Source organism: Monopterus albus, unplaced genomic scaffold, assembly GCF_001952655.1.
Source record: "Monopterus albus unplaced genomic scaffold, M_albus_1.0 scaffold110.1, whole genome shotgun sequence".
Classification (NCBI taxonomy): domain Eukaryota; kingdom Metazoa; phylum Chordata; class Actinopteri; order Synbranchiformes; family Synbranchidae; genus Monopterus; species Monopterus albus.
The window spans coordinates 1,182,658-1,204,522 of NW_018127990.1; the positions used below are offsets into that span (position 1 = coordinate 1,182,658).

General features: G+C 40.5%; 3 protein-coding genes across 8 annotated transcripts in view; all 3 read right to left on the minus strand.

Moving 5' to 3' along the window:
• Window positions 1-8,209, minus strand: part of rem1 (RAS (RAD and GEM)-like GTP-binding 1) — a 10,942-nt gene extending 2,733 nt beyond the window's left edge. Inside the window, exons 1-5 of one of the 4 annotated variants that reach the window (XM_020611099.1) lie at window positions 7,831-8,209; window positions 4,850-5,259; window positions 3,357-3,439; window positions 1,819-2,026; window positions 1,395-1,698 (exon numbers count right to left, since the gene is read on the minus strand). In XM_020611099.1, the coding sequence (XP_020466755.1) occupies window positions 1,421-1,698; window positions 1,819-2,026; window positions 3,357-3,439; window positions 4,850-5,216 (936 nt within the window). In that variant the 5' untranslated portion in view covers window positions 5,217-5,259; window positions 7,831-8,209 and the 3' untranslated portion in view covers window positions 1,395-1,420. Of the gene's footprint in view, window positions 1-948; window positions 1,699-1,818; window positions 2,027-3,356; window positions 3,440-4,849; window positions 6,593-7,830 lie in introns of those variants that run through there. The other 3 variants (XM_020611097.1, XM_020611096.1, XM_020611098.1) reach the window with 3 other exon arrangements.
• Window positions 8,210-10,515: 2,306 nt separating this feature from the next.
• On the minus strand, window positions 10,516-13,123 carry LOC109966349 (guanine nucleotide-binding protein G(s) subunit alpha isoforms XLas-like). 3 transcript variants are annotated; one of them, XM_020611121.1, is made up of 4 exons: window positions 13,060-13,123; window positions 12,345-12,516; window positions 11,397-11,704; window positions 10,516-10,711 (listed from the first exon to the last, which is right to left on the minus strand). In XM_020611121.1, the coding sequence occupies exons 2-4, from the start codon at window positions 12,455-12,457 to the stop codon at window positions 10,545-10,547; spliced, it is 588 nt and encodes a 195-aa protein (XP_020466777.1). In that variant the 5' UTR covers window positions 12,458-12,516; window positions 13,060-13,123; the 3' UTR covers window positions 10,516-10,544. The 3 variants fall into 3 exon arrangements, with proteins under 3 accessions (XP_020466777.1, XP_020466778.1, XP_020466779.1); XM_020611122.1 differs by having other exon boundaries at window positions 12,345-12,495; window positions 13,060-13,112; XM_020611123.1 differs by lacking the exon at window positions 13,060-13,123 and adding an exon at window positions 12,590-13,053 and having other exon boundaries at window positions 12,345-12,495.
• Window positions 13,124-14,278: 1,155 nt separating this feature from the next.
• pnp4a (purine nucleoside phosphorylase 4a) lies at window positions 14,279-20,360 on the minus strand. Its single transcript, XM_020611120.1, has 7 exons — window positions 19,900-20,360; window positions 18,179-18,342; window positions 16,645-16,748; window positions 16,134-16,309; window positions 15,756-15,946; window positions 14,834-14,913; window positions 14,279-14,431 (listed from the first exon to the last, which is right to left on the minus strand). Exons 1-7 carry the CDS (start codon window positions 19,923-19,925, stop codon window positions 14,279-14,281), a joined length of 894 nt encoding a protein of 297 aa, XP_020466776.1. The 5' UTR covers window positions 19,926-20,360.
• Between the last annotated feature and the right edge of the window lie 1,505 nt (window positions 20,361-21,865).

Genomic DNA, 21,865 nt, shown 5'->3' on the forward strand with positions numbered 1-21,865 from the left:
CATTCCTGCATGGCACATATTTAGTTTACAATGATCAGATTTTTCATATAAAAAGTTTTGATAATATGTACTTAATTTTAGAACATGACAAAAGCAGCTTGCCACCATTAATTTGACTGAAACTGTCTCTATAGCTGATTCCATCAGCTGTAGTTAGCTAGTTAATGAAAGCACTATGCTAGTTGGTTAAAAAGTGAGTCACCTGGCTGACCTGTTTTAAAATGAGAACCCCGCAAGAGCATGTTAAAAGCGTACATAGCTACATGTATGATATGAAGCTAAAAGCTGTGAAGCCCAGTGTCATCCACAGACAGCTTCTATGCAATGGATGTTTTGGTAGTGAACGTTTTCTTAACATAAACTGTAATCCCACAAAATAGCTAGTAGTGTGTGTTAACTCTTAGTTCAGAAGTAACTTTAGGTTACTACTGTTGGTGATTAGCTTGTTAGCTCAACATTGCTAACATTTGAACCTATGTCAGAGCAAATAAGCACAGTTTAAAGCACTTCCTACACTTTTACTTTCTAAACAACTCTCCCAAAGTGTTTATATTTTATTATTTCTCTTAACTACATGATGCACTAGTCACCATAGCTAAGCAGAGGGGAGGGTTAAAAAAAACAACAAAAAAGTAAAATAAAGAATTAGGAAAAATAATAAAGTGAAACCCATATTTATAACATATCATGGCGATGATCTCCTCTACTGGATGTGTGTAAAATGTGATTTTGAGACGACTGGTCCTTTAAAACAACAGAGCCCTCAGGAGAACAGCGCAGTGGACACAGTGGAAATTACAGGACATCCTGTTCTCACACACACATCCCTGTTTTTGTCACTTACCTGGTCCCTACATAGATTTACATTCATTTCCAGGAGACTTACCCTAACCTTAACCAGAAGCACTACTTGCCTAACACCTAACACTTAACCAAAGCCGACACTTGCTCTAACCTTACATCCCAAGGTTTTCATAAAATTTGATGAACTATGTCATGAGGATCAGCTTCCGGTCCCCACAAATGACTTCTGGTCCTTGGGAAGATAATAACTCTCTTATCTGGGGCTTCACAAGTATAGAAAAACAAGGCCACACACACACACACACACTGAACAATGAACAAAAATTTAACTCTACACTGATGATCATTTACAGGCATCAGATTTTGTTTTTCTATTTACATCATCAAGAAAAGTCACAAATATTCTGACACCTAATGGTCAAAGATGAAGTTGAGCTGGTCACATGATCACAGGTACTGTCTACTGACTCAGTTCACAACGAATTGCTCTTGACAGACTGTTGGCTTGCTAATTGAGGGAATTGCCACCGACACCGTCATCCATGATATCACAACCAGCAAGAACTTCAACGAGTCTAAGAAAGTCTAACCTGACGTTCCTGGAGGACATGTGTTTTTAGAGGACGGCCAGATCATGGCAGCTCTTGGACCGCACTTTGACTGCCATGCGCTGGTTGTTTCGTGCCACCAGTCGGTCCAGTAAGCGGCGAGCCTTCTGGGTAAGGCTCTCTTTGCGTTTGTAGACAGAGTGTCGACGAGGGACAGCTTCACTGCCGTCCTGACGGAGGCGGATCTGTCGAACCACGCCCTCAAACAGCTCGGCCACATTGTGCTGCAGAGATGCAGACGTCTCTATGAATTTACAATCAAACACCACAGCACATGCTCGGCCCTCTGGAGAAAAAGACACATAAAGAGAATAAATGATTGTATTAGCAAAACCTGATTATCTATTGTTGCATATATATATAGATGTATGCATATACAGTATCCCTTTGGACCTTTGACCCCCACCTTCCACAGCAATTTCTCTAGACCGGACCAGGTCACTCTTGTTGCCAACGAGGATGATGGGAATGTTGTCGGCCTGGCGAGTGCGTCGTAGTGTGATGCGGAGCTCAGCAGCAGAGTCAAAGGTCGACCGATCGGTGACAGAGTAGACAATGACATAAGCACTCCCCACCTTCAGACAGTCATCCTGAGAGGAGCCATCTTTCCCCTCCTGAGAGAGCGAGTGACATCTTTTAAATGCAGATATTTAAGAACTACTGTGGAAATACAGATCGACTAGTCTACTTCTAAAGCTTCTTGCACTGATCAGGGTGGTGTTGGCAGCAGTGTGAGCAGTCCAGTAAATAACATTTATTTTTATAACAATATGTATTGCCTGCCGTGGCAGGAGTCCTAAAATGGTGTTGTAATTTTTTTGTGTTGTACTTATGTTTTCAGCTGATAGACTAGTGGTTAGGGTGCAGTGCTCTCGCTGCCGAGGCCCGGGTTCGAATCAGGGTTGTGTCTGGAAGTTCATCCGGCATAAAACACGTGCCAAATGTCAACATGGCGCCATGTTGGCACCACAAATGGTGACCCCTAATGGGATAAAGCCAAAAATGACATTCATTCACTTATGTTTTCAGGTATAGAACTACGGGGCTATATTATTATTTCACAGCCCCACTCACCACTGTTGCTCATATAGGAGGCTTGCTATTGATTGCCACAAAATGCCACATATCAGTAGGGTAAACGTGGCAAAAGAAAAGTGTAAGTGAAAGCAAGGTGCAACACTTTATGCTAATGATTAAAACAACTTTTTGTGATCACTGTCTTTTAACCGATTTAAATGTGGAAAATGGGGAAGATCATCAGAGTTTTGTATGAGTTGACTTGTGACTTGCTTGACTAATAGCAGAGACTCGACTTGACTTGGGATTTGCCTGAGTCTTCAAGGTTAAAACTTGCAACATACTTGTGACTTGTACACATGTGACTTACTCCCACCTCTGCCAACTGGTGCACCAGCTGTGATCCAACTGTATGGAAATTCAGCATGGGGGCAAATGCATTCCTGACACTCACTCATTTGTAATCGTTTAAATAATAATAATAATTTAAACATCACAACTTTCATACACTAAAGGAGTGCAGGTTTTAAAAAGAATAGTCTCTCAAAATTAAAGCTTTCCTCGAAAATGGCATTTTGTGCATTTAACATAACCAGCTTATGTTTTTGTCATCACAAATAAATACTTTCATTATCACAAGAAAATATTTAGCTCTTTCTTTCATAACCTGATCATAATTATTCAAACTGTAAAGTGTGACTACATGGTTGTTATCTCATGTGGATTTGGACACAAATTCCACAGCGGCCAAACTGTCCAGACACCTCTGATAACAGCTATTTCTGTAGATGATCATATGATCATGTACTCATGACAAGAGCAGGGCTTCACACCTGATATCTCATGGCAAACACACACACACACACACACACACACACACACACACACACACACACACACACACACACACACACACACACTCTGTACCAGTTTATCATTCTCCCAGGTGTCCATGACAATAAGTGTGGTTTCCTCTCCATCTACTGTCAGCGTTCGCTCGTATGTGTCCCCTGTAACAAACAATAAACAACAAGAGAATCTGCTGTCATGCCAGTAGCTCTTTATACTTTCTGTTAAATGCTAACATGCTAAAAATAACAATACTAATATGCCGATGTTTAGCAGGTATGATGTTTACAGTGCTCATGAAGTTTAACAGGATGAAATGCTAACATCGACTGAGGCAATGAGGCTGATGTCATTCCTTTTGTGGGTATTTAGGTAAAAAAAAGAAAAAAGAAAACACGATGGTAGTTGTAGAAGGTGAACTGTCAGGGGATCACCAGAGCCAGTACCTTTAAAAATGTCATGCCAATCTATCCAACAGCTGCTGACTTGTTTCAGTCTGGGCCAAAGTAGTGGACTGACCAACCGACACCTTTATTTCTAGAGCTGTGCCACGAACATGGCAACAAACAATAAGCAGTATACAGGACCAACAGCAAATCACAGCTGCTGGCCTTTAGATTTGCAATCATAAAGAGACAAACAACAACCTGGTGAGTAACCTGAAGCAAATAACAGCACCAGGAATTAGAGCACACAACAACAACAACAACAACCACAATGACAACAACAATAAAAAAAGTAAAACTAGCGCACAATGTAACCAGCAGACAGGCTCTGCTCCCTCCCACCTCGTTAGACTGTAACTGGATCAACCATGGCCTCAGGTCAATGAACACGTGACCAGGAGCTGATCGATGATATTGGGTCAGTCAAGGTTGTGAAGTCAGGGACAGAAACACTGATCTGCTTAGGACTGAGTTATATTGTGAAAACAACAACACAAACAACTGGAAAAAAATTAAAGAGTACTCCAGTGATTCAGTCTGTCACTTCCATAAAGCTGTTGGCCTTGTGTTGGACAGACTTTTTAAAAAGCAGACAAAAATGGAGAACTCTGGACTCAAAAGTCCAAAAACAATGGATCCTACATGAAAATGATCAATATATTGAGGTCAAATGTCATGTAAATGTTAAACTACATTTACAAACGAATATTTCTTTTATTTATTCAGCAATAAACAGATCAAATTTAAAAAGGGGCTTGTTGGTTGTTAAAAAAACAACAACAATGCAACAGATGTTTGCTAGAGAAAGTGAACCCTCTGAAGACTGATTGGAAATCAGCTACAGCAAAAAAACACATGCACACACACCCTGGTAAAGCGGTCAACAAGAAAAAAGTATAAAATAGTTTATGAAGGTTTATTTAAAGCTGCAACATTAATGATTAACACTTAAACTAGACAAACTAATCATACAACCATAAATGATTATTTTTCAATACAATTTTTTCAATTTTTCAATATTTAACACACCTTTTTTTCTTGTTGTCTTATGGAAGCAGGTTGGGAGCCAATGTACCAAAGTCAAATTCCTTGTGTGTTCAACATACTTGGCCAGTAACATCTCACCTTCGGGTTGTTCATCTTTCTCTGTGATCCCAGCAAAGATTCCAGCGAGACTGGTCTTTCCAACACCGTGGTCGCCTAACAACACCACTCTGTAAACACAGTCCGAGTCACTCTGCGAGTCGTCGTCTGAGTCTGAACTCCAGTGGGCCCGGTAGTGGAGGGACTTGTCTCCAGGATGGTAGGACGCTGACTGTCCCAGAGGAGGGTGGCTGTGTTGGGGCTGGGGCTGCTTGGGGTCAGGCTGGGTGCTGCCAGGGAGCTGGAGGTCCTGATTCCAGGACGGGTGCTGCATGAATTGTGGAGGAGGAATTGGAGTGCTGCATGGCCACGGCAGAGGCTCCTTTTCTCTCTGGGTGTTGAGAGTCATGTTTGCTATGGTAAAGACATCAGGACAGAGCGGATGTTTAACCCTGGAGTAAAAAAAAAGTTTTTTAATATGATGAACTTGTCAGCAAATGTATACTTACACATCCAGCAGTTTCATAGCAACGCTATGATTCATTTGGAGTCGTGTTTCTGATCACCTGATGTATCTATGTCCAATATTCACTCTGTTTTACCTCTGTTTTTGGTCTCTACCAACTCTTGAAGGTAATATCTGACTCTTTAGCTGCTAAATGCTCTACTGTGTTGACTAGCTCGTCAATCTAACTGTGTCTGTCTGGTGTTTGGTAGTTATTGGGTTTTTAGGAAATTATTGCTGAAAACAGTAGCCTGCTGCAGTTGTTCTAGGTCTATCAGAATAACAAGGATGAACCAAAATGGTAAAGTGGCTGCTGACTGGACAGCTAAACAATGAGCTAAAACTCACTATAAGGTTCTGTAAAGCCAATTCAGTCAGGTCACTTTTTTCACATTGTTTTCACTTTGTCATTTTGTTATTATATAAATGCTGATTATAGCTGATAAGTTAAGACCCAGCCCCTCTCCAAACTAATTTAATTCTTTCTGAAAAGCTGAAAATGGATGTGTTGTTTTTTTTAAAGTTCTCCATCCACATCCACCTGGAGGTAAAAAGGAGAAATGTGGCGTTCGTACTAAGTGATTGGCCAGAGCAGCACCTTGCTGGGTGATGTCATCTTGAGTTCCAGAAAAAGTTGAACCACATCCAACAAATTCTTCCACATGACGGCGTGTTGCTTTGGCAGAGTCCACTGTGATGCTGGTCTTTGCTGCGTAAACGCATTTTCCCCATTTAAATGAATGAGAAGGACTGTGTTTTTTTTCCAGAGTGAAAAGTCTATGTGAATCCATCCTAACAGAATATTGAAAATGCATATTCTGTTGTGGGCTCAGCTGTGACACACAGCACATCACTGTCTGGCTAAAAGTTTATCAAAAGACCATGAAACAATCATGATGCGATATTACTGTTGCAGACAGTTGGCTGCTGAGCTAACCCTCATTTACAACTTTATTACCTTCTGATGTCTGTGGCTGCTTTGTGGGATTATGTGATGATGCCGAGCAGTCTAATTTTTGTGTGAAACAAATAGCAAACTAACACCTAATTTCCTTGGATTGTAGCCTTTTTCTTGATAGGGGGTGTGACCCATGCAGATCAGAGTCAGTGTGACATGTTCTTGGGATCTGGGGGGTTACAGCATGGATTTCTTTCTTTTTTTGGTCCAAAAAACAGAAATGTTGGCTTTCTTTAACAACACAAACCAAAAGTATGTAGTGGGTCCAGTATCAGTTAAAGAAACTGTGCATATCACTCTACAGTGGAGACCTTCATGTTTCTGGGCTCCACTATCTCCCAGGACCTGAAGTGGACGTCCAACATCAGAACCATCACCAAGAAGGCACAGCAGAGGATGTACGTCCTGAACCAGCTCAGGAAGTTCGATCTGCCCCAGGAGCTGCTGATACAGTTCTACAGAGGAATCATCAAGTCTGTTCTCTGCTCATCCATCACTGTCTGGTTTGTTTCAGCAATCAAACAGGACAGGAACAGACTTCCGGTGGACAGTCAGAACTGAGCAAAGAATCAGCAGAGCTGCCCTGCCCTCATGGGTCAAAAGAAGGACAGAGAAGATTTCTGCCGACCCTCCACATCCTGGACACAAACTGAACTCCTTCCTTCTAATATTCTGACCCTCTCATGTATGTAGCTGGAGAGGACAAAAATATAGAGACTCCTCTGACTATATTGTAGTCCAGTACAACAGCACCTTTACCTATTAACTCAATACTTAAAGGTGCTGGCACACTGGTCGAAGCACATTGTACATACACATTGACAGAAAGAGCTGCTGTACCAGAGTCAAATCCCTTGTATGTTCAACAGACCTGGTCAGTAAAGCTGATTCTGATTCACTCAAAAATCTTAAAAGCTACTTAGACTGAATATCATTTGGAAACCACCAAACTCAAGTCTCCGGTCAGATTCTGGTTACTCCAGATGCACAAACAAACCTCCTACAATAAATAATTCAAGCATTTAAAGGTGTCAAGTACAGCAGTCACAATGGTGAGGGCGAGTCAGAGCGGGTCAGAGCCCTGCCTTCAGGGGGTACTCTGTAAACGTGTAAACACTGTGTGTATTTAGGAAAAGAGTAACAACTTCTAAAATGCTAACTATGAGAATGATATTTTCTATTTCTGCTCATTTATCCACAACAAATCAGTCATGGGGTCAAGGGTCAAATTCTACAGTGTTACTGAACCACATCAAGTGATTTCACATCAAGAGAAACCATCAAAAACCCCTCACAGAAACCAATGTTTTCACATTTCAGAATTAAAAAAAACAGACAAAACCACATCAATCTATACTGTGTAAACATTTTTACATACTGAAATGGCAATTTTCACATGTAATATATCCAAAAGACCTTGTTCTGATGTAATGTGGATTTGTTTTTGGATATTTCAGTGAGATACAATATTTAATGTGTGAAAACGTAAATTTCACACATGCATTTTTGTAAGGAACAGCTGAACAACTCAAAGAAATAAAGGCATAAACAGAAACTCACCATACACCCAGTGAACAGTCTGGTTCCGTCCAGCCTTGGTAAACAACAGAACTTTGCCCAGTCTCTGTTGGTATAACAGTACCCTGGTGCCACAGTAACCTGCCTGGAAGAAAAGTTCCACAACACGTTAAAAATTCAGCAGTGGAATCACAGAGTTAACTACCTCCCTCTGTGAGTGTGTCAGAGCGACAGCAGAGCAGAACCAGATATCTGAAGGGGGAGTGTGTGTGTGTTGGTTTATCACTGTGGAGGGTTAGGAACATTTGGGTCACTTCCTGTTAGACCCAAAAGACAGTTTAGCTCAGAAACAGTTCTTTCTGGATGGACTAGTTTTTACAAGCTTTTTTCTTTTTTTTCAGACTCTGTCTCTGGTTGAAGTCAAGTTGCAGATTAGCTTTCTTTACCATAAACCTCTAAAATACAGAAAACACAACAGACTGTCTGTAAGTTTTAAATATTTAGTTTATTCACAGACCTGAAGCTTAAATGACTTGAGATATTTCTTCTATGTTTAAAGAGATATGGCTAATGAAGCAAAGATTTACTAGTTGGCAGAAAAAGGACTGGTGTTGTGTCTAAGTCTGTTTCCTCATTGAGATACGGTTCCTTTAACCTGAAGCCTAACCTTATCCTAACCATAACCATAACCACCTAGGGCTGCGATTGTTGGGTTTTTCTATGATAATAGTGTGAGGTCTTGACCTTATTGTGCAAAGTCCCTTCACATGATTTTTGTTGTGATTTGACAATACAGAATAAATAAACTATTTAATTAATACAAAGGTCCAATTAACTAACTAGAAATGTATTTACTACAGTAGTTAACTGACAAAGATATGAGTGAGGGACTAATTGTGAAAGCCACAATTTAAATTTAGCAGGTCATAATTTGGACTTAACAAGTTCTCATATTGTTCTTAGGTTTTCATATGTTTTTCTAGCAGAAATGTGACTTCTTAATTTACACGTGAGCGGACATGGAAAATTAGATTACAGAGACACACAGATCACTTCCTTTGTGTGTGAGTGCTCTCACTGAAACTCCCAGATGTTTAGGTTTTATCCACCCCCGCAGTCTAAAAGTTTAACATTTAAGAGGAGGAGTTTCCTCCTGGATCTCCATCACCTCATCCAGTCCAGTTAGGACCATCCTCTTCATCAAATCCAACCAGCTGCTTTACTCCCTCTGCAGGCACACTGACCAGATACACAGTTACTTGACTTTGTTCATTTTTAGCTGTTTTAGAAAGTAGATTCGTTTCGAGTTTAGCTGCCTGTTTTAATGTGTTTTAGAGTTATTAAAGAGTCCTTCCCCAAATCCATAAAAAGTAGGACAAAGCTGCTACCTTTATCCAAAACAATATTACGTTACATTAACTAGAGTACAGAATATTCATATTCATATTTGTAAGAGGCTATAGGTGCATTCACACCATGTAGCAGTAAGAGGTAGATATAACCCAAAACTGGAAGTATCCCCTTCAAACAGCCAGGCCCTAATGAGAGTGTAATAGTCATGAATGTTTTTAAAACATAATCCTGAATCTGGATGAAGATCTGGATCAGCACCAAAATCTAATGGATTGTTTCATGGGCCTTACGCTACTCTAGAACATTGCATCAAAATCCATTCATTACTTTTTAAGTTATGCTGTAAACAAACAAACCAACAAAAAACAGCAAATGGTGGTGAAAACTGTTCCTTCATATTTACAGGGAAATGTACCTGAAGATCTCACCTCACCTATTCACACCAGAACCTATTATCATACAGAATAAAGGACCTACTATAAAACCTACTACAGCATGTTCTTATTTCTATCTAATGGCTGGCTCATAAATTTATTTTTGTAAATTGTACATTTGATATCTAAAAGTTGTTATAATATTCTGTATATTTTGGTACTTTTGCATTTGTAATGTATATAATCTATTGGTAATTTTATAGTTTTCTTTTTTACACCCTTGAATAACTTGGAACCTGACTGGAGAGTGTGAAAATAAAGCTACTGAATCTCATATATTCAGAGAAAAAATTTACAAATCAGCAACAGCTACCGATGTTACAAACTTTAAAGTTTTTTCAGTTGGTATGAAAAACATTCAGCAAACCACATAAAACTGTTAATGTTTTCTGTGACATTATTATTTTATACTATGCCTGCCAGCTACTGTCCATTAGATATGAACCTCTTTTCTGCCTAGTTAATTTTTTTTCTAGATTATTTGTACTGAAATTAATTATTTGCAGCAGAACTGTATGACATTAGTAGACCTGATGGCAGTGTTAGTATTATGTGGAACAGTGAGTCCTGCTGCCCCCACGTGGTCACTTGAGGAAATGCAACACTCCACAGCTGCAGTTCAGTAAAAATGTTCTTAGTCGTGAATAAGAAATGACAATAGTAAATAACAATCACTGAGAATAATTAATGAAATTACCTTTAGTCAGTGACCCAAATGTAAAACAAAATGTCATAGCACAGAGCTGGAAGCTGCTGTTAAATATTAAATTGACAAATCTCGTATAGAAATCTCCCTATCATAATTAAACTTGACATAATATTTGAGGTTTGCTGGCAGACAGCTGTATAATTTAATGTTTAAGACTTTATATTTTTTCAGCAGTTAGCCAGTGTTTTATGTTGAATTGTTATATTAAAATGAAAGAGATTTATCCTGACAGAAATGACCAGTGATTTCTTTATTGCGCTCTAAACTTGTGAATAGTCATGTTGGCTCTCCTCCTTGGATCTTGCACTACAGGAGGCACCTTGTGAGGAGAGAGATGCATGCTGGGATTCATCCAACTGAAGAGGGCCAAGGTCATTGGCTTGATCCTGAATCGGAGTAGGAGGATGAGGGGAGGAAGACGGAGTATCTGTAGGTGAGGACATCACAGTAAATTTTATTCTATTAATTCATAATTAAATTAGAAGAAAAATGAAATAACTACATATAACTACAGTATAGTATTAATAAAAGTGAGAATAAATTTTTGAATAGAAACATCAATAAGAAAAGTGATTTTTAAAAAAATACATTTTATTTATATTAGTTGCATTGTACAGTGTTTATCATTAAATTAGGTTTCACCAAATAAATGTAAGAATTTATATAAGTGAGATGCCTAAACTGAACCAAACTGTTATACATCCTTAAAGGTGCATTAACTAAGATTTTATATATTGTCTGATAAATCCAGTCAAAATGAGACAGGGCGTGCTGTCTCTCAGCTATACTCCTTTTTCAGCCCTTTCAGCACTCTTATTGAGCTGAAACAAATTTCATTTGTTGGTTACATTTGTTTTCCACTTCCATGTTTTTCTGAGCTTTAAACCTAAAATTGTTTCTGTAGAAACAGGCATTCATTAAAATGTTACCCCCTCTAGTTAGTTCTATTTCTTTGTGCTATTTACTTGACTCTTGTCACATGTGGGCACTATTCTCTTTTTTGTTTTGTTTTTATACAGTATTTACAGTTTACATAAGATGCACTGAACTGAAAGGGGGAAATCTAAAAAGCTCTGTAAAAGTTTGGTTCGGTAACATCTACTGTACTGTACCTGTAATGGGGTGAGAGGGTGCTACTGTAAAAACCTCTGGGTCTGATCCAGAATATGATCTATGTTCTCCTCTAGGTCCCTCTCCAGGTTCTGCCCCAGGTTCTCCTCCAGGTTCCGCTCCAGGTTCTCCTCTAGGTTCCTCCCCAGGTTCTGCCCCAGGTTCTCCTCCAGATTCTAATGTAGGTTCTCCCTGGAGAAAGACTCGGTCCAGCAGGTGGTCCAGCAGCTGGAGGGTGTCATCTGGCTTGGCTCTAATGATCAAAACGCGAGGAGGTTGTCCTGATGAGATCTGTAGCTCTGTGAGGTTTCTGAGCAACAACAACCCACAGAAATTGTTATAAACTCTGACCCACAACACACATTAGCAAGGTTTTCATCCAAATGTAGCACAAACTCAACAATATTCTTTAAAGAAACACATAACAAGAGACTGAACAATATATATTCTTTAAAGAAACACATAACAAGAAGGCAATGTACTTGAAAGTTGCAAGTCCAGGTCAGACCTTGAGTTGTATTGTTGGCTAGCTTCTAGTGGTTTTCAATATGCACAGCACACTGGGCTGCATGAGCTATTTAGCACAAACCTGCACCTTGTAGTTGGGTCAGAAAGAGCTTGGATCACAACAGACTGCACCAGAATTTGTGTGCGTCTGGTCTGAGACCACGTCTTCTAAAGGCCCTCGGTGAAGCTGATTTGGTCCATATCTGAGTGTGATCAGTGTATTCATCTGCCAAAATGAACCGCACCAAGGGGGAAAACAACCCAGGTTTTACTGGACTGAACAATTCTGGTTTGAAAAGGCTTTGAATGCACAAGGTCAAGACTGAGAACATCAGCAATGACACGAAATGAAAAATTCACAATCAGTTAAATAAAAATAACCTTGGATTGACATAGACTTGCACACTTGAGCTGATGATGATTCCTGTGTGAAGTAACTGTACCTGCTCCTACTGCGTCTGAGGATCCAGCAGACAAGCAGCAGCACCACCAGAACCAGCAGCAGAACCAGTAGGGACACGACGACTAGGTCGAAAGTCAATGCCTGGGTCATCATCACACTGACACTTGAACAGCGGGGAGAAGCAGTGGGCTCTGCTTTGCAACACCACACAACTTTATAGAATAAAGAAGGTAGACTAAGTATGGTTTAGAGTTTATTCTTGATCTTGGAACCAAAATAATTTACCACAAGGCCCATTAAGTATTTGGAGCACTCGATCGTATCACACAATCCTCCTCAGCAGATGGAGATTGAACCATAACTTTTATGCAAGCACAGAAAACAACTCCTTTAACTGATCAGACAATAATTCAAATTTAAACACCTACGATCCACAGAAAAACCGAGGAACTCTGTCGTCTGAAGAATATTGTGATATGATTGAAAGCTCCATAAACAGTACATAAGCATGTGGACAAGTGGTGACAGCGGCTGTGACAGTGGCTTTGGTAAATGCAAATATATCGATGATTCAGGGTTCCACCACTGGTGAGGCTAACTCATCAGGACGCTGTGACTATAATAAACACGGCAGCCTGTAGGAGGTGCTAGCAGCACTTGTTTAAGACAGGTTTAACATAAAGTCACAATGATACGTACAAAGAGCAGTCACTGTCAAACATTCAAGCACATATTGATTTAGAGGTTCAACATACCTGCCTGTCCTGTAGTTGGAAGAAAATATATTCAGAAATAAGCAGAATGTTTTAACCATCTCACATTCAAAGTTGAAAGAAAACATTCCTAAACAAATCAAGGTTGCCAACAGAGACTACAAACTGACAGAGCTACTGTCATGGTTGTAGGCTCTTTGGGGCTGTTCACAAAAAGCTTGGTCACCGATTTTTTTTTAAATATATATAACACAGTGGTAATTGTTATATTAATCTGCAGGATCACAAATTAATACTTGCATTCAGATTTACCCTGATGGAAAATTCTTAGCCACCATGTCACTATAAATAGTGTTTTAACTACAGAAAAGACAAAAACAGGAGAAAACTTGCTGTAATTACAACAATCTAATATATATGTAGCCGGGTCAAGTAATAAAATTACAGTTTCCTAAGGGGAGTAACTGAAACTCTCCCTGGTGCAGTAAGGTGTTGTTTAGTAAGTGCCCACTGGGTGTCGCTATGATAGTTGTATACATGCAGTGCTCACCCACAGTTGTATGAGGGCGCATATGTTGTGACGTCATCACTGTGTGACAGGCGAGTGTCCCGCGGGAAAAAAAGAAAAACAGAGACCGAGAAGGAGAAAAAGAGAGAAACGCAGGGAAATACAAAGCTCCGTGACGGCGTAAGTGTCTGACAGAAATTATATGAAGTCTGTATGAGTTACAGGTTGTATTTCTGTGTTATTTGACATTGTGAATTTGGTTTGTTCAGAGGGGAGACAACACTGTCTACGAGTTCGGGGTATTTACTCCAGCCTGAACAGGAATTCCGGCATCTTGAAGTGAGTTTGAGTTGCTTCTAATGTGAAGTCTGAATATATTGTATCTGGAAAGTTATCTGTTGATATAGTTGTACCAGATTGTGCATGGATAATTTTGAGTGTATATTCAGTCGTGTCTGTTTTGTGCTGTTAGGAATAAGTCCACTACTGTTGTCTGCAGATGTTTGTTCGACATATAAAAAAAGGGACTGACTATTGTTATTTAAACCCTTCTGTTAAGTAAAAACCAACTTCAACCAAAATTAATGCTGTCCTATTATTTGATAACAAGGGCAGTCGGGAAATAGGACCCAGATTTGTTTTGGAGCTGTAGGTGTTGGTCCGAAAACCATACACCTGGCCATACATTACCACAACATATACATGGTGTGTGTGTGTGTGTGTGTGTGTGTGTGTGTGTGTGTGTGTGTGTGTTTAGACAGCATTATTGGTGGTCTTGCTGTTATTGATCTCCATCCTGCCGATCAGATCAATCACCAGCTGCTGCACAGTGTGAGAACGCAGCTGGCTGGCCGACAGGACCCCCTCATGGCTCACACTGTCTGAGTCCTCGTAACTCTTCACCACCTGACACAGAGTAGTCAGTCAGGTAATCATTTAATTAAATCAGTATTATATTATTATTACTTTTACATCAGTAGGTCATAAAGAGGTTAATTAATTAAGCTCCTTTCGAACATGTTAAAGTGGTGGCATTTAGATATTACTGTAAGTTTTTTTTACTTTGAATTTTCCTTTTGGTATCATCGAGACACGACTGGCTGCTCAATGTTTGGAAAGGACAGCTGTGAGCTTGTTTTATTCTTCCACAGTCTGCATCACTAGGTTATTTTGTCACTGAAGCTCTAACGATTATCAGTTTATCAGTCTTATTAATCAGCTGATCAGTCACTTTATGTCCTGCTGTTGTGTTGTCAATCACAATCCATCCAATCCATGTACCAGTTGGTGTGTCAGCTATATGTTTACCTTGTTGGTGATCAGAGAAAGGCCGAAGACTCTCAGGCCACAATGAGCCGCCACAACGACCTCAGGAGCTGTACTCATACCTGCAAACACGTTTGTTTATATCAGTTAAAACGGTCCACTGTACATCTATCTACTTTGTAATCCATAAACATAAAGTATGTGGATGTTGTTTTGTAAGTTGTTTTTCTCCTCCTTTTCCATACTTTAGAAATATTTTCAGAAAACTTTGACACATTATCAAAAAGGTGAAGTTAACACACCTGATGAAAGACGATCAAGTTCATGTGAAAGACATCTGCATTCTGTGATCAATCTCAGATATCTCGTCAAAATGTCCACATACTTTAAAGCTAGATTTCCATCTTGGCAAAGTGGGGAAAAAGCTCCAGGCTCCTTGTGTGTCAGCTGGTTTTTGATCATTCATTTAAATGCCACTTTGCCACCACTAAGTTACAGTATTAACATAAACATTGTGGCTGTGTCTTAGAGCTCTTGGTGAGAGAATGTAGTTTTGTCAGTGAGCGTTTTCACATGGGTGACACAACGGCATGGTGCTTAGCACTATCGCCTCACAGCAAGAAGGTTCCTGGGTTCGAGCCACAGCCGACTGGTGACTGTAGGAGTGAGTGTGTGTGGTGGTTTGTCTACATGTCAGCCCTGTGATAGACTGGTGACCTGTCCAGGGTGGACCGCGCCTCTCACCCCAATCAGCTGGGATTGGCTCCAGCCCCCTTATTAACATTTCTACAGTAAAAGTGCTGCACATTTATTTATTACAAACAAGATCCTTTGAAGTCTTTGTTAAAATATATTACATAAGTCGGGACAGAAATGCATGTTAACTGCAACTTCATTGGTTGGCAAAGACGCATTAAGGGAACTGTGTTGGATCCAGAGGAAAATGTGTGTCTGTGTGTCATACCGACGGCATCAACACCCAGTCGATACAGCAATTTAGCCTCAGCGATGGTTTCAAAGTTTGGCCCTCCCACCATGGCGTACACACCCTCCTGCATGAGGCTGGCTATGCCCTGCTGCTTGGCAATCTCCATTGCAAGGCAACGCAGGCCTTTGTCATAGCAACCTGACATGGCAGGAAAACGAGGCCCGAACCTGCGAACAACAACAATTAATAAAACTATCAACAATGATTAAACAGCAGCATCAATACTTGTTACCATGACAACTGAGTCACAGTATGATCACAGTGAACAACATGAGAGAAAAAAAATGTTCCATACGTGAAAGAAGAACAAAACATGAAGAAAACAACACATAACCAGGTATGTATCTAAATTACTCATCGTTGTTGGGTCCGCTGAGTGGGTTCAGACCAACCAGTCCAGGGAAGTTAACGTGGTCTTTGATGATCATGATATCACCAGGCTGAAGGTCGTCTGCCAATGAGCCAGCAGCATTTGTCACGATCAGAGTCTCTACCCCCAACAGTTTGAAGACTCGAACTGGAAATGTTGTCTGACAGACAGACAAACAGACAGACATCTCGTCATAACCTTGTTGTTATCTGCCTCTCAAATGGAAGAAACGTCCGATTTGTTATGGAGACATCTGTTTTTATCTCCACTGAACTTAAACTGGAGTGGTGTCTCCTGTCAGATAAGCTCAGTCTAGATGTGTGTGTTTGTGTGAAGTGTTTCTCAGATGCTGAATTTATTTGTGTTTACTGCTTACTGTTCTATCTACATTTATTGTCAGTTAAAAGTGAGAAAAGAGTAAAGAGCAAGACAATGCAGTCAATCAGTGTGTCCTCACAACTACAGAATGACAAGAACGCATGTGTGTATGTATACCTTGCTGAGTGAGTGTCCTTCATACATATGGAAGCGACCCTGCATGCACACACACGTCTTTTCCTTCAACTCCCCAAAAACCAGCCGACCTGCATGACCCTGGACTGCAACACACAGACAGATTCAGGATTGGGACTGAACTGCCCACTATGGACACAATATACACACAGTGCTGTTGCAAAAGAACAGAGAACATAATCAGAGACCCACTCCACCAAGCTCACACTCTGCTCAGACACAAAAACTGCACCCGCAACCTCAGGCACAGCAGAGCGAACAGTATCATCACATACAGAACAAGAATTTACAACAGCTTTTTCCCTGCTGCAGTAAGACTGATGGCAAATACAAAATGTGAAAAACCTCTGCAATAACCCCTCATTACCCTACTAAGTAGAAGACCATATACAATTCCACTATGTGCAATATTTGAAACTGCCCATTTTACCTGCTATCTTATTCCTGTATCCACAATTTTATCAACTATTTTGTATTCTTGGGTTTTCTTGTTTTTTGTATTCTTTTATATTCTTGGGTGATCTTATATTTAGACTAGGTGTTCATTCTTTTGGCTTTAAACTCTTAACTTGACTCAAGGAGAGCCCTGCACAAGAATTCCTATATGCCTCGACTGTGTTTATGCATAAATGACAAATACAAATCTTGAATTCCAGTGAGACACAGACAGTGATGCTGATTAGCCCCTAAACACTGTGTGTGGAGTTTTTTTTGTAATGGTGCTAGGCTATCAGTTTGCCTCTGCTAAGCTAGACTAAACACATCCTGACAGGTAGTTATTAATAGGCTACAAGCATGTTCTAAAAATCAAACAGACAGTCTTGGGTTTTCTTCACTTCCCCCTACAGATTTATATAGTTTTTAGTACTACTGTACTGATTACCCCTGACTAACTTCAGAATCAGGATAAATTTCGTACAGATCAGCTGCAGTTTTTTCGGTCGATAAACAAATTGACCGTTTGACTATTGCAAAACTACAGGCTCTAGTAGTAAATTGTGGCTTTACAGGAATTTAGTTGTTTAGAAAATACTAAAAGAAGTGGCACTTATATATGAAACATACAGTATATATAATATATTATTCATCAGTCGCTGAAACAATGTTGAAAGAGTCTATTAAAGTACGCTTTTCAAGAAATAGTGCCAGGCATGTATCACCAAAATCAACAAAAGAAGACGAGCATCATTAGTTGTACCGACAATGGTCCTTTGACTGAAACTTCACTTTTTTTTAATCATGTTTTCACATGTGGAATTAAAGACTTTTTGCATCAAAAAAACCTCATCTCCATTTTTTAAATAAAGCACTTTAAAATATTCTTAAATATTACTGTTTTTATAGACAGACATTAAAGTGATTTGTTTTGCAGTTCATCAAAGTGTAAAATATACAACGTGTGAATAAATAATTTGTGCCCAACTCTGTGCTGCCAGCTTTGGATTAGAGCAATCTAGATAACTGCTAGCCAATAATAAAGTTATTTAATGCTGTTAATATTAAAATAATGCCGAACCTGTGCTCTGAGGGAAGCCCGGTATGTCAGAATAAGCAAAGGAGACCTGACACTTGAGGGTGTCAGCGAGCATGCCCAGTCCAGACCCACAGATGATCGCCACTTGGGGGCGATGCTTCGTCTGAGACATCAACCAATCAGCTGTCTCCTGGCATTCATCATGACTGCAGAGAGGAGAGGAGGATGTTATTTTATCATTTATAGTAGTATTAACAGTCAGAGCTGTAGTAGTATTATCACTGCCTGTCAGCCCTGACCGCACTGTTTCATTATCATCATCATCATCATCATCATCGTCATCACAACCACAGGAGAGAAATGTGATTTTTGTGGGAGACAGAGTTTGAAAAGTATTAACAGTGACACTTATTGCAGTTTTTTCCATTTCAGCTGCTCCGTGATCAGTAACACATCATGCTGCTGCCGGTACAGCTGCTCTCCCTTTGTTTGGGCCTAAATTATCCTCAGGGGAGTTTCAGGCCAGGTCGGTCTGTCCCCTGGTCTTTTGTGAGATGAAAAGTCATTTATAGCGTGCACATCGTTTTCTCTTTCAAATCAGGCCCATTGATCCACCTTTTACAACAGAGGTAAGAGGAATAATTAATGATATGATCCTGTTCTGCATTACAGTTTGGGCGTTGCACATTAATGTTAAAAACTGTGAAATGACAAAACTCTTTTAAAGCTGTAATCTTGTGTTTTGGTGTTAAATTCATGAAATAGTGCCCCTATGGAAACAGGCATACTGCACTTTGTCCTGACTGCAACCATCATGGATGGATTACTGAATGGGGCCACAGGGCACAGGCTCAGGGGCCCCCCTGAAAAAGAAACCCAGAAAGAGAAACAAAACGACCAAAATGATACACAAAATAACCAGATAGAGACAAAAATATCTCCAAAGAGATGTTCTCAAAGAGAGAAACATCCATAAAGAGTCATTAAGCAAGTGCAAGGTGATACAAAACAACTTTGAACCCTCACGTGTGGACCGACACCCACCCTAATTCACACCAGGACAATAGGCGTCAGTCCACACGTGAGGGTTCAAAGACCGGTAACAACGCTCACCGATATCGGACTATAATGACTCAGTCATTAGGGGACATTGTTGGCCATCAAAGGACTGAACCACCACTGATGGGGATAAATACTATATCTCCGACTCAACGCTGGTTGGGCAGAACTGTTGAAGCCTCTTGGATGAGAGGTGACGCGTCTTCGACTCAGTAATTGACTACCACGAACCTGCAAACAGAGTTCCCTCCAGACCTCCCTCTTTCATAATTCAGGACAAGACCCCAAATCCTCCTAAACCAATATCAGTCTGCAGTTATAGGCAGCTACCTCCTTAAACCTTCAGATGTTACTCTATTGAGAAAGAATCATTAATAAATAGTTTGATTCACTTACAGCTCTGAATATCAATAAAATCTCTTTCTAATCAATAGTTTAAGCTCTCTGCTCTACTTAAAGTCACCATAAGGTCGAGCTTTTGCTTCACTGAACAAAAGTCAAAAAGTCAAGTTGATTCAAGCTGGTGGTTGTTGGATTTGGATGACAATCATAACCACAATGCCGGTTCCCTCTAGGTCCCTGCAGGGAAGCCTGGACAAGACAGTACCAGACCCCAAATCCTCCCTGGACCCTGTTCACACTTGTCCAGCAACAGCACTCACATGTTTGTCTGTCATACTGATGTAAAACAGGTGATTTCTTACCTGATCTGTTTTTTGCTGTGCATCATGGTTGACAGATGACTGATGATGGTGATGAATATGAAGCAGATGAATGTGTTTGTGTGTTTCTGTAAGCAGGCTCTGCCACTATCTGTGTGTGTGAGAGCGAGAGAGACAGAGATATAGTCCAAGTGTGACTAGTTGATGCCGATCAGCCCACACATTCACCGGTCACATGCTTCTGATCAGTCAACAACCCAACCATTCATCAGCAGTGGTCAGTGGAGCAGCAGTGTCGTAGAAGTGTGTGTGTTGGGATTCCAATCCAAACAGGATTCACAGAAGCTTTTTTTGTGGTTGTGTAAGCAGTGTCTGGTTTTGCATCATGCACAATTAGCACCAATTTTACACCATCAGGAATTACACTCAGTTGTCACATCACTAGGTACAGGAAGCTACAGTGCCTTGCGAAAGTATTCGGCAAAAGGTGGCGCTACAAAGTATTAACTTAAGGGGGCTGAATAATTTTGCACGCCCAATTTTTCAGTTTTTTATTTGTTAAAAAAGTTTGAAATATCCAATAAATTTCGTTCCACTTCATGATTGTGTCCCACTTGTTGTTGATTCTTCACAAAAAATTACAGTTTTATATCTTTATGTTTGAAGCCTGAAATGTGGCAAAAGGTCGCAAAGTTCAAGGGGGCCGAATACTTTCGCAAGGCACTGTAAACCTGCATCTAAAAACAGAGTGAACGTGTAAAATCCGGAACATTTCAGGGAATATTCCAGATTCTCTGGGAATAAAGGTTTTATTTTGTTCTGACTCAAGGTGAAACAGAGCTAGTTTTTTTTCTGTTAGTGTGATTCAACAGCAACTGAGAGAGAAAAAACATCTGGGTAGTCGCATCAGAGAACTGGAATCAATTTTCAGTCAGCAACAAAATGGTCCCAAAGTATTCACCTTATACTTATATAACGCTTTTCTAAGCACTGAAGCGCACTCAAAGAGCTCTACGCTATTTCCCATTCACCCATACACATTCACACACCGGTGATATCACTGTTTTGCTAAAAAAAAAAAACTTCGACATTTGGATTGGAGAAGCCTGGAATTGAACCGCCAACCCTGCTGCTAGGAGATGACCCGCTCTACCTCCTAATCCACAGCCATTTTGTATTGCCATTGCTAGAATTTCAAATAACATTATTCTTAAATGTGACCGGTTTAACTTGTATGAGACTAGATATGGATATTGTCTCCAAAAGTAACAAAATCAAACCAAGCTGAATAACAAAACTAAGTGCAGCTGTGGGACATCACAGCCATGTGCTCAATATGAGGGAAGTGTGGCTTGGGATGAAGGAGATCATTGGAACTGGGGGGAGAGGTAGACAGTCTGTTGGAGGCACAGAGAGGGCTAACGAGTTCAATACCTATTTTAATAGGTTTAGCTCTCAGCCTTCCCCTGTCTCCTCTAACCCTTCTTTGGTCCCCTCACACCCTTCTCATTCACCTCCTCTGTCTCTCTCACAGTTCGCCTCTTTGCCCTTAGTGGTGAACTCGGCCCCTCAGATGTCAGTTTGCCCCCCTACTGGGGATATCCATCCCCCCATCCAGCACCCTTTATCTTGTTTGAGTGTAACAGCTGGCCAGGTGAGAGGACAGTTGGAGAGGTTAAATCAATCAAAGGTGGCAGGTCCAGATGGCATTAGCCCCAGGTTGCTGAAGGTGTGTGCCAGACAGCTATCCTCTGTTCTCCAACACCTCTACAACCTGAGCCTAAGTCTGGAGAAGGTGCCACTTCTCTGGAAGACTTCTTGTTTGGTTCCGGTACCCAAGAAACCAGTACCATCAGGCCTTGGGGACTATCGTCCAATTGCTCTCACATCGCATGTGATGAAGGTGCTGGAGAGGCTGGTGTTGGTCCATCTTGAGTCGCAGGTGAGATCGTCTCTTGATCCCCTGCAGTTTGCCTACCGGCCACATTTGGGGGTTGATGACGCTGTT